The 13,264-nt window shown below is 33.2% G+C and overlaps 1 protein-coding gene across 1 annotated transcript in view; it reads left to right on the forward strand.

Moving 5' to 3' along the window:
* LOC108694936 (ABC transporter A family member 1-like) overlaps positions 1-13,062 on the forward strand; it is a 27,986-nt gene extending 14,924 nt beyond the window's left edge. The window contains exons 10-24 of the mRNA XM_018204631.1: positions 407-557; positions 930-1,003; positions 1,491-1,943; positions 2,112-2,461; positions 2,824-3,230; positions 3,383-3,640; positions 3,935-4,199; positions 4,627-4,801; positions 5,112-5,448; positions 5,806-6,083; positions 6,623-6,772; positions 8,841-9,202; positions 9,604-9,811; positions 9,996-10,335; positions 10,903-13,062. Of these exons, the coding sequence (XP_018060120.1) occupies positions 407-557; positions 930-1,003; positions 1,491-1,943; positions 2,112-2,461; positions 2,824-3,230; positions 3,383-3,640; positions 3,935-4,199; positions 4,627-4,801; positions 5,112-5,448; positions 5,806-6,083; positions 6,623-6,772; positions 8,841-9,202; positions 9,604-9,811; positions 9,996-10,335; positions 10,903-10,982 (3,888 nt within the window). The 3' untranslated portion in view covers positions 10,983-13,062. The remainder of the gene's footprint in view (positions 1-406; positions 558-929; positions 1,004-1,490; positions 1,944-2,111; positions 2,462-2,823; positions 3,231-3,382; positions 3,641-3,934; positions 4,200-4,626; positions 4,802-5,111; positions 5,449-5,805; positions 6,084-6,622; positions 6,773-8,840; positions 9,203-9,603; positions 9,812-9,995; positions 10,336-10,902) is intronic.
* Positions 13,063-13,264: the final 202 nt, after the last annotated feature.

Below are 13,264 nucleotides of genomic sequence, written 5' to 3' on the forward strand. Positions count from 1 at the left end.
ATATTAAATTTTGAGACAATTCGCAATAATAATGATAGTTCATTTAATTTTCTTTAAAAAAAAAGATTAAAAAGATTATTAAAAAATGTAATTTTTATTATTTTTTGGAAACAATTAAACAATTTTTTTTGTAATAAACTATTAATGAAATATTTTACTTACTCAGTAAACAAGAAACGTTTTGAAACATTTATTGCTTACTAATAAATGATTAAATAAGGAGAGACTTGCAGATATTTCATAATTGACAATGTGGATTTCTTATACAGTACCTCAAATGTATATAAATATATAATTGCTATGTAACATATATGTAAATACATGTTACATTTATATTATATGGCAATTACATTCGGTGTTTGTGCTGGATCATGTATTTTAAAAAGCTTGGCACTGTGTTGTCCAGTCTCTGGTATTGGATCTGCAAGGTGAAGGAGTAAATTTCGACAATCTCTGGTCCGGCCCAGGAATACCTTTCGGTGGCAGTCTCATCATGATGACTTTGGATATCTTTTTGTACGGCTATCTGGCCTATTATCTCGACTCCGTAATTCCAAGTATGTTTCTTTTTTATCGCAAAAAATTGCTTAGAAAAATTCAAATTTTGTTTTAAGTTAAGTACGAAAATACTCTTAAGATGCCTTTTCAATTGATGCTCGACTCTCATTTTTAGCGTTGGAATAGTGATAAAAATTGATGAATTGATCAAACGATGATTTCGATTACCTATTTTGACGCTAAAAATGAGCGTCATGAAAAAGCACCTTTATATTTAAGTAATTCTTAGCAATAATTTATTTACGTCATGATGCGTTATAATTATCTTATATATTGTAATATATATGTATATAATATATACACATATGTATATGGTAAATGATCATATATGATAAACCTAAATAAAATTTAATGTAAAAATCAATTTCTAGGTGAGCATGGAACAAAGAGGCCACCTTGGTTTTGCTTTTTACCTGGATTTTGGTGTCAAAAAAAGGTTCAAAGGGTGAGTTCTTAAGTGTATATAACAAAAAATATAAATAAAATTATAAATCTTTCATTGAAATATATTACACACACACACACACACACACACACACACACACACACACACACACACACACACAAAAAACGCACACCCACACACACACACACACACACACACACACACACACACACACACACACACACACATATTAGATAACTATATATTTTTAAATTACTGAAATGGACTTTCTATTGTACATTGGACTAATTGAAATATTTTGAAGTAACATAAAAGTTCGGATTTTATAAAAACGTATAAAAATCATTTAAAATTATTATTAAAAGTTTTGTGTGTTAGTTTTTCTTTTTTAATAATAAAAATGATAATAATAATAATTTTATTAACTGCAACGGTTAATGAGTAAAAGTATATACATATAATAAAGATATTATTTGTTGATGAATTATAGGAGTGTCAATTGTCGTTTTCATAGAAATATTTACAGGTGCCATCGTCAAACGGTGAATCAAATTCATTTATTCCGGGCGAGGAGGCGAATCGCGACGTGGAACCGGTGGTGCGCGAGATGAAGGGCCGCGAAGCGATCAGGATAGCTGATCTCTACAAATCATTCCACAAGTGCAGACAACCGGAGATTAAGGCGGTGAATGGCATCAATCTGACTATTTACGAAGGTCAAATCACTGCCATCCTCGGTCATAACGGCGCCGGCAAGACCACACTCTTCAACATCCTTACAGGCTTGACCGCACCTACATCTGGCACCGCTCTAATATTCGGTTATGATGTGCGTGATTCTAACGACATGCGAGCAATACGCAGCATGACCGGAGTCTGTCCACAACATGATATTCTTTTCGATCTACTGACGCCGCGCGAGCACCTGGAGTTCTTCGCCGCGGTTCGTGGCATTCCACGCTCGATGATACGACATGAGGTACTTAAAGAGTAAAATTATTTATACGCGTGTATTCTATTCTATATTTATATTATACTGATTTATATATTACTTTGTATAATAGTTTGTATTAATAATGAAGCTCGATATTTTTATTTATTTAAAATAGAGTAAAAATCGATAAAGATTGACATATTTGATCTTCAGGTGAAGAAAACCCTGAAAGACATTGATCTGGTCGAGAAAGCGGACACTTTCGCACGATATCTAAGTGGTGGACAGAAGAGAAAACTATCTGTGGGAATCGCGATCATCGGCGATCCCAAAATTATTATCCTTGACGAGCCTACCGCGGGGGTAGATCCTTATTCGAGAAGACAGTTGTGGTCCCTTCTCCAGTCGAGACGACACGGAAAAGTGATTCTATTGACAACTCACTTTATGGACGAGGCGGATATTCTCGCCGACAGGAAGGCAGTAATCAGCAAGGGAAGGCTCAGATGTTGTGGCAGTTCTCTGTTTTTAAAGAACAAATTCGGCATTGGATACCATTTAACGTATGAATGCTACTATTATAGTATTTATTCTTGCATTACATTGACAGGAAACTCATTAAAATTTTATAAAATAAAAATTCTTAAATTTTGAATTTTAAATTAAGAATTTTTATTTAAAGAAAAACTTACAAAAAAGGAATTTTCTTGTTTTACAATTATATGTATTTTAACAAATGACGTAGAAATTATTTGATTTTTTTTTTTTCTATAGTAAAGCATGAGATAGTACAAAAATTCAGTGTTGTATTTTATCAGAGCTTATATCAATAAGAATAAGGAATTGCAAAGTATATACAGTTTTTCATCAAAAATAAAATAATTTCGAACATTTAATGAATATTATATTTTGTATTATTTTGCAGATTAGTCCTGGAGGGTAATGCCAGAGAACATGCTATCAGCCGGTTAGTAACATCACATGTGAGTAAAGCGGAGAAGGCAAGACGTCACGGTCGGGAACTGAGCTTTATTCTACCTCACAACTCTGTGGAAAATTTTGCACCCCTTTTCTCCGCCATCGAGCATGAGATCAAGACTCGTTCGAGTAGGCTTGGCATCAGCAGTTATGGTGTGTCGATGACTACTCTGGAAGAGGTATTTTTGCATCTGGAAAAGGACGAAGAGACTGAGTGCACAATGGACAATCTGTCGAAGAAGATGGTGCGTAATCGCGCGCTCAGCCGATCACTTTCATTGCAGTCCAAGAGCACGTCATACCAGAGCTTACAGAACGAGGGAGTAATCGTACAGGGCGACGGTCAAGGGAAGGGTACGTGAATCATTTCTTCTCTCGTTTTTTCCTAAAATAAATAAACTCTTTTGTTAATTATCTATAAGTCATTAATTAATATTAAATATCTATATGTATATGTTGTTTAATCATTAGTTAGTGATATTATGGAATTATTTTATTAATTATAGCCAACGATTTGCCGGACGGCATCCATAATGATCGAAATCCACCTGTACTTGGCCTCGGCCTAGATGCCATCAAGATTCGGCCTAACTTCTTTCAAATACTCTATGCCATGTTACGTATAAGAGTACTCAGACTCTTCAGGAACCTCCAACTGCTATACTTCACAATCGTTACGCCATTAGCTCTGGTAGCGCTTGGTCTCTATTTGAACAGCATCCGAACGGTCGATGTCAAGATGGAGTCGCTAAAACTCGATAGCCGTAAGTGATTAAAATTATGCAAAATAGTTTAGTTTCTTTTTTATTTACATTCAATTAATTTTTGTTAATTTTGAAATGGTATATTAATTGCAAATCAGTTCTATAAAGAACAATGTTCCTATATATTATATTTTAATTAAAGATTGCTACGAATTAATCAGATTCATGAAGTTGTGAATAAAAAATTTAATTTATAGAACACGAATTATATGATATTTTTAATATTGTTTTAATATAAAATAGTTACTATTTTTGAAAAATCAAATTCATTATAGTATACTTTCCATTTTTTAGATACATACAACGAAACCAAGATCCTCTACTTAAATAATACTGACCACGACATTACCAAGTTGATAGACAGTATAACTCAAGATACGAAGCTCATTGAAGAATATGATGGTAATTTCGCGAATTTAATGAATATCGCGCCACATATAGCCGCCTTCAACATTAATGATTATAATCTACCGCGACTCAACCTGACCGTCACATACAACGATACGATGCAACATTCTCTTCCGATATTGATAAACATTCTTTCGAACGCTTATTATAGGTGAGTCTATCATGTGGAAAAAATAAAGAGGAAATATTTAAGATATTTAGATGAAATATTTAAGATTTAAATTCCTTAAAATAAAAGATGCTCAATATATGGTATATTACATTTTGTCCACAATCCATTTGATGCTACTAATGCTTCGAAGCATTTTTTGATTGATCAATTCATAAAATTTTTTCTTTCAATTTGTTCAAATACTTTAAAGCAAATACTTTGTAGTGTCAAGTGGTACCCTCTTTATAAAATATTTTTAAAAATATGAAGTCATAAAGAAATTAACATTGTAGGATAGTAGAAACTATAAATTAATTTCTTGGAACATTTTTAATTTAAACAAACAAAAGAGATTGTAGTTTAGTTAGATGATAAGTATGCGCCTCAAATTGAATAATATTTTTACGAATTATAAATTTTTATCTAGATTGATCTCGGGTAAGAACGAAGCTACGCCGATCGAAGTTCATACACATCCTTTCCAGCAAACGTCGCAACCCCAACAGTTCAATATTGGCGCAGCCAGCTGTGCTATTTTTCTCGGCATGGTTTTCATAATATTGCCGATTACTTTAGCAGTGGATATGGTTAACGATCGCGAAGTAAGGGCTTTGCTCTTAAATCTTATACCTCATTATACGGATTATAATATTTAGCATTAAACATATATCTTAATAATATTTATTAAGCTAAAACAAAAAAATCTGTTGATGTTAAAAGTCTCCTTTATTTAAAATTAAACAAACTTCAAAGTTTCTTTTAAGTAATTTTAAGCAAAGTGGATATTTTAGATTTTACTTCTATTATATATTATATGTACATTTGTTTCTAGATTTAGTAAACATAAAGTTAAAATTAAATGTGATGTTTTTTTTTCAGAAATTTTGTATACAATATAAAAATATTTTTCAGATCAAAGCGAAGAATCAGCTTCGCGTGAATGGCCTGTCGTTCTCCACGTACTTTTTTAGCTACTTCATTGTGCTAGTCGGCCTGATGATTTTCATCTGCCTGTGCATCCTCGGCATTATATTCCTCTTCGATGTGCCTTCACTACGGGAAATACCGGCCATCATCACTCTTGGCATTCTTATCATGCTCTACTGCCCATCGTCTATCGTCTTCTCTACATGTCTCAGTTACATCTTCGATAAAGTGGATTCCGCGCAAAGTATGTTGCCGAACATCGCGACCTTCTTCGGATTGCTACCATTCATCCTTGTTATGATTCTTGATATGCAAGGACTCGGTAAATAGTAAAACCAATATACTGAAATCATCTCATCATTTTTTTTCAGTGAAATGATAATAGAAAGCCATCTTCTTCAAGCTTTTTTATTTTGAAGTCTAATCTCATTTGCAATGTTAGTTATGGAATAAAACTATTTATATTTTTTTCTTTTATTGTTGAAACCTGTAAGCTTTAGCTATAAGCTTTGATTTTGAATGTTAAATCCTAACTTGCAGCCTTGTCGATTTGCCGAACTATTTATATACTTTTTTCTCTTATCTCTGAAATTATAAGCTTTATAAGCTGTTTTTTTTCTAATATAATTTATCGAAATTGATGCCATCAAAATTACCTGTTACGTATTTGTTGCTCAAGGTGGAACAGCTTCGTTCGCGTTGCACGTGGCCTTTTCCTTATTGAACAGCATGTACGTGCCGTATGCGGCGGTGTACTACGTGGACCGCGTTCATTTGATGTGCTCCATCAATGCTGCCTGTCACTATCTCGCCATGTCTGATTACCTTACTATGGAGATTATATTGCTGGCTTTTGGTGCGCTGCTACAATGTCCGGTTTGGTTTATAGTACTACTCATACTGGACATCAACAAAAGCGGCGGCAATGTCAGCGATGTGTTTAAACACTACTTTCTGGTTAGCACAAATTCAACATTATCACTTAAAATTTTTATTACTACTCGTACCTATTTTTTCTTTATATACGTACATATATTTTAAAGTTACATAGCATTGTTTTATATTCATATTTATATCTTGTTATGATTCAAATCATTTGATCTTATAGGGAGAAAAATGTCGAATTCTTTGGTTTTCTTTGTTTTTTTAATTCATTAATTTTTTTATAAATAATTTTCTTTCTTTTCTTAATTTATTTGTAAATTTCTTCATTTAATTATAATCTAAAAATGATTTATGTTATTGAAAAAACTCAATAGTGTCTTGCACGACATATATATATGTACAAGTACATTTTTGTTTCTAAATAGTATCATTTTTTGCCTATTTAATAAATAAATATTGTAGATAAACAATTTTTTTATATAATTTAAAATATATATTTAAGTGAAGTCAGTTATAAGTGAATAGCAAATTTTTAATTAAATTTATTAAAAGCATATTAAACATATCTCTGAAATGTATTTTTGTAATAAGATGAGGTCTTTTTTTTACAGCGTGATGGCAATTCCATTCGTGAGGAAATTATGGAAAATTCGGATATTGGCGAACACGAAGATACGGATGTGAAGAATGAGCGACAAAAGGTTTTTAATTTTGTTGTTTCACCGGCCCTCGGTCAAGAACCGCCTCTAGTATTGCTCCAAGTAAGTAGATCAAGTATGGACAATTGAGGACATTAGACTGTCCAAATTATTTTGCAATACGAATGTGAATAATCATTTCCGATGTATCTTTGCTTGCTGAACACGAATTCGTTGACAAAATTTGACTAACATATGACAATTTTGAGAAAAATAGCATCAAAGAAGTAACCATTTTAAAAGTTTCATGAAAGAGAGATATTATAGCAGCACTACCTAATTTATAAATAAATTTTATTAATGCTCCGCGAAAACATCAATTTTTAATTTTAAAATGCACTTTAGTTTGTTTCGGTATTCTGGAAAAGAATTCCCAAATCTGTAAAAGTAATATATTAGGTCAATCGGAAAGTTCCGTTTATTTTTTTGCAAATATATATATTTTATTTAGAAACAAAATGAAAAAGTATTTCAAAATATTGTTCATCGTTAGCGATGACTTTTTCCCATCTTTCGGGAGCAAGCGAATTTCGCGGCAAAAGAATGTTTCATCTTTGAAGACTATCTAGTCAGAGATCCATTATTCTTCGATGTTTTCATAAGAATTGAAGCATTCCTCAACAAATGCCACGTGCCACCGAAACAAGTGGTAGTCGAAAGGGGCACAGTCTGGTGAATAAGTCGCATGGGATAGCACTTCCCAGCAAAGTGCTTCTAACATTTCTTTGATAAGTTTTGTGACATGAGGTGTCGAGTTGTTATGAAGCAAAATTATTTTATGCTGTTTTATTTCATATTCTGATTTTTCGTGTAATTTCGTGTAATTCAGCTCAAACGGATAATTTGTTCTCGGTAGAGATCCTCTGTGACCAGATCCTCTGTTTGACCAGATTTTAACAGTTCATTACACCCTTCTGATCTCTCCAAATGCCATTGCCTTCTTTCCAAAGATATTCCGCTTTGGCATCGATGTTAAAGACTGGCCGGGGTCGCAAATGATTTTTCGACATTTAGAGTTGCCAAAGTAAATCCATTTTTCATCCCCAGTGATGATACGATGTAAAAACCTCTTTCTTTGTTGCTTAGCAAGCAGAATTTCGCAGATGGTTTTTTCATCTTTCAATGTCTCTTGGCTTCAGTTCATACAGGATTTCTCATTTTCCTTCCTTGTAGACTTTTCCCAAAACTTTCAAATGATTGGAAATAAGATATAGATTGAGCACAATTTAATGCTTCTGCAAGTTGTTTTTGCGTTTGACATGGGTCTTCATCCACAATGCCTACAATTCTTCATCTTCGAATATTCTTGGCCAGAATACTCTTTATCCTCCACATCAAAATCACTTTTAAAGCGTCGAAACTAATCTCTGCCTGTTTTATCGAAAGGAGCACTATTACCATAAAGCTTCAGCTTCAGTTTTCTTCCATTTGAAACAAAAGATTAACACTTCGCGCAAATGACACTTATTTGCCTCAAATTTCGACATTTTCGATGCAGTAAAAAGCAAACTGATGCCACCGACGAAATACTAAAGATATTAAAGACCCTGGGCAAATTTTTGATGGTATAAAAAGAGCTTCAAGGATTCGGAGATAATTGAAGGACACTGACAATTGATATAAATTTGCTATTATTAACAATATTTGGCTCATACATTATTAAATTCATGATTTTTTTATTACATAAATGTTCCATAAATAAATATGCATACTTGTAAAGCTATAACATCCTATATATTGTAGAAACATTTTTTCTTTGCAGTTATCATCTCTGTTGATAATCAAACTTTGACGATAACACTGAAATCGCAATTTTAAAGAAAAATCGAATATTATTGAGTTATAAATGCATAAATACGTCTACTACGACATCCGTAAGGATGTCGGTCTTAATTAATAGTATCTCGTCTGTGATAATATACGATATCATTCTACGAAAATTATTGTATTTAATTGGTAAAAAAAAAAAAAGACTTTGGGATCCTTTTAATAACAAAATATTTATAACAAAATTAATTACACAAACGCAGTTTGTTTTAACTTAAAGCAATTTTTATAACGCAAATATTCAAATTAATTTTTTTTACTGGAATGCAAAGTTCTATCTCACATGTCATAAAACACATGATAGAATCTGCGAAAGGAATATCGACAAAAAGAGTCAGGATCATCCTGCTGTCCAAAGCGTGAGGATGAGCGGAAGATTGCTGTGCGAAATCTCTCGTTAGCAGTAGAACCAGGCGAGGTTCTGGGACTATTAGGTCATAACGGTGCCGGCAAGACCACGGCAATGAAGATCATCATCGCCGAGGAGGCACCGACGAAGGGCAGGGTGCAGATTAGCGGTCATAACATTAACACCCACATGACAGAAGCTTTTCGGCAGATGGGTTATTGTCCCCAGCACGACGCTCAATGGAAGAATATTACTGTAAGAGAGCATCTGGAATGCTATGCCGCGATTCGCGGTGTTCCATGGAGCGAAGTCGACAGGTGCGATTCTTTCAATATTCATCTAATAAAATATAATTAATTTTTTAGGAATATAATAGTTAACTTATATAAACAATTAACTTATATAAACAATTAATTATTATAGAATTATAACATATAAACATATAAACAATTAAATTATAATAGAATTTAAAGAAGTCTATTTGATACTTAAAAATTACAGTTCTACTGCAGCGTCAAAAATTACTGTAGCATTATAATTAAGTTCTTTTTTCATATGGCAACCTAGTTTTCTGATGTATAAGTTAACATAACAAATTTACTTTTTTAAAAAAAGACAAAAAAATATCCATTTGGCGCGAGACACTATCATGTCTGTTGATACTAACATTTCCAGTATAATTGATGCAATATTGTTTTGTAATTATTATGTATTGCAGAATCGTGGATCAGTATTTAACCGGTCTGCAGATTCACGAACATGCTGACAAACAGAGCCAAGAATGTTCTGGTGGAACTAAAAGAAAACTTAGCTTTGCGATGGCAATGGTTAGTGGACCCAAGGTGATTCTTATGGATGAACCAAGCACGGGTATGGATCCCAGATCAAAGAGATTCCTATGGGATACGATTCTCGCTAGTTTCCAGGTAAGGCTGTAAATTACAATTTGAAACTATTTTTCCCTCAACAGATTTTTCAAATAATATATATTTTTTTAAATTCCTATCAACTAGATAAAAAAGAAGTATAATTATAAATTTATATTTATAGAAATAAAAAAATATATATATATATAGAAATTTTTTTTCTAAAAATCTTTTTGATTAATAGGGAGGCAGGGGAGTTATACTGACTACCCATTCCATGGAAGAAGCAGACGCACTGTGTTCAAGAGTCGGCATAATGGTGAAGGGTGAGCTAAGATGCATCGGCTCGACTCAGCATCTAAAAAATCTCTATGGCGCTGGCTATACTCTAGAGATGAAGCTACTAGGCGGCGATTGTACACCGACGACACCCTCCGGCGACAGGATTGCCAGCTTGAAGGAATTTGTCGCTGGCCTCTTCTCCGACGCCACTCTGGAGGAGAGCTTCGCTGACCGGCTAGTTTTTGCCGTGCCTCAACATGCCGTGACCTCGCTGGCTGAGTGCTTTACACAATTAGAAAAAGGTGAGAAGACGATTTAAAGAGTTTGAAGAATTTTCTTCGAATTTAATAATAATCGGCTTGTCATAGATCCAAAGAAGACAAAAATCTAAGGATATTTTTTTATGCAAGCATAATATTAAAGAACATTAAAACTAAAAGATAAGGAAATTAGAAAAAAATATATAATTTTATTAATTTTTAAGTATGGAACGTTTTAATTTGGATATTTTGAATATAATTTTTTTTAATTGTAGCAATTTCGAATATATCGCGTCTTAATAGCAATTACACAATTTTTAATTTGCAAAATTTTAAACTTGGAATTTTATCATTAGCATAAAATAAATAAAAGTTTAAGAAATGAAACTAAAGTTTATCTAGAGATTCTTTGAGAGAGAGAGAGAGAGAGAGAGAGAGAGAGAGAGAGAGAGAGAGAGAGAGAGAGAGAGAGAAGAGAGGGGAGGAAGGAAAGACTTGAAATTAGAATTTTAAAGTTTCCGCGTGCGCGATTTAGGAAAATTTTAGCCTTATATTGTAAATTGATTGTGAAGGAAATTTTCGTAACTTCTTGAAAATTTTTGCTTGCAGCCAAGCTCGAATTGGACATTGAAGAATACAGCTTTAGTCAAACTACCCTGGAACAGGTGTTCCTCAAGTTCTCGCACTAGAACACTTCCTTGGAATGACGATGTGATACCGTTACGTGATATAAGTGATAAATTCGCGATCAGTGCGCGTGAAAGAACTATTCTACATGTGAAGAAAAAGAATGTGCTAGAACATGACAAATATTGACAGTTGCTTGGTTTCCGGAATTTCTATGTTCTCACTAACAAATTATGTGATTGCGCCAATGACAATGTGATGTGTCATCTTTTTATTACAAGGCTTCGCAGATAATGGAATGGCGAGCATAATGATTATCTAACGATTCCAGTATTGCAAAGGAATATCGAAGAAACATCGGTTTGTGCCTTCAAATTTTTGGAGGAACATGAAAAAATAAACAGACAAAATGATGAGACAAGAAGAGAATAATTTTGAATAATTTTAATTTTATTTCAAAGTGTTGCAAGGTGATAAGTCTATTTGGAAGCTTATAGAGAAATGAGAAATGAAGATGGAATATAACGGAAAACAAGAAATAATTATCTAAGAATCATAGTGTTTAAGATGAAGAAATGAAAAATTATTTATTTGTTCCAAAATACTGAAGAAATAATGAAGAAATTATAGAAGAAGAATATCATACAATGAAGAAAGAAAAACAGGAATGGTAGGTTGTATTAACAAAAAAGAGAGATAAGTTAAAAAAATTCTAGACTGTCAAAGCAAGAATGAAGAAACGTAAAAAGATGGAGAGATAGCTAATCGATTATGAAGAAACGTAAAAAGATGAAGGGATAGATAATCGATTATCTCATCATTATACATTTGATAGCAGTATTAAGATGACAGAAAACTGTAGGGATGATAAAATGGTGAACAGATAGATAACTGTATTAAAGCCTACATTTGAAGGAGTGTTAAAGAAATTAGTCGCTTTGTAGCTCCAAACTGGCAGAATGATGAAGTAACAAGGGAGCTATGAGGGAACATATACATACACAAGTTAGCCACTAGTTCTAGTATACAATTTTGAAAGAGTATTAAGTGACAAATTGTATTGCAGCTTTATCGAAGAAGAAATGTTGAAGAAATAATATAGTAAAATGGAACTTTAAGGAAATATTAATGAAAGTTCTTTAGTTCCGAGATTAAAGAAACTATATGAAAAAAAGATGAAGAATTTAATAATAGGCAAAAATTGTCTCGTTACTGCAAAATTAACGACGAGAGACGATGGGGGAATAGTTAGGTCTAGCGTGGAAATGCTTCGAGGAGTATCGGAACAAACCAGTTCAAGTTGAAGAAATGACTGAAAGATGATGGAACATGAAGTTAACTCTTCAGATGGTGCTTCGAGAAGTGTTGAAACGAAGAAAAAGTGTTGAAACGAAAGGCCATCTTCGAATTATCAGAGGAATGACGATCGATATCGAATGAGAATCATGGAACAGTTAGGAACAAATAAGAATTTAATAATAGTGTCTTTCCTTTAGGAGAACGTCAAGGTAACAGGGTGGGCGAGGGAGAGACATTGACGGTGGTGTTACTGTTCGCGCTAGTAAATGAACGCCATCGTATTTCGCGAAAAAGACTCTCTCTATAAAGTTTTATGTATTTATTCTATAAATAATATTGCGGGGATACATAACATGGGGATAGTCACGATTTTTGAACACGAGCTCCCTTTTAACAGTGTCGTTGTTCTCAAAGCTTTACGCTCGAAATTTCCCACGAAGTTTTTATCCGACGTCTCTATCTCTCTATCGGCATCGTTTCATCCGTAATGTCGTGTACGAGTGGTGGATCTTCCGCTCGGAGATTGGCGTCTGAGGGTGAACGTCGAGTGTAAGCGCAGTAATACGCGGGGAGTGAACGTCCTCATGGCGTAGAGTTGAGATTACGTACTGATAGTTTACTTCGTATTTGAAAACTTACCGATAATAGATCTCGTAACGATATTGCACTGGAATTGGAGCGCACGTCCCGTTGTTTTCAGGACAGTTCGTTCATGGTAGCTGCAAATCGATAGACCGGCTCGAGAAGATGATAACGTAAGATTTCAGTCTTCGGCTGGCTTCTAACATTTACAATCCTGAAAAAAAAAACCTTTATATCGTATAATCACACATATGTTAGTAAAGCGCGTTATAAATCCTTCACTCATAATAGTATTATTTTACCGATCTTATCCGATTATTGATTGCAGAAAATGGATAATAAAAAAAATTTGATTAAAGTAGTTTTAAACTATTACGGCTTTGAAATTCAAAAATTTCTTTAAACATTTTTTGATGTAGTTTCTATTTTTTTTTATTTACGTTTCGATTCTTTTTAGAGATTT

This window comes from Atta colombica, unplaced genomic scaffold (assembly GCF_001594045.1).
Source record: "Atta colombica isolate Treedump-2 unplaced genomic scaffold, Acol1.0 scaffold1, whole genome shotgun sequence".
Taxonomy (NCBI): Eukaryota; Metazoa; Arthropoda; class Insecta; order Hymenoptera; family Formicidae; genus Atta; species Atta colombica.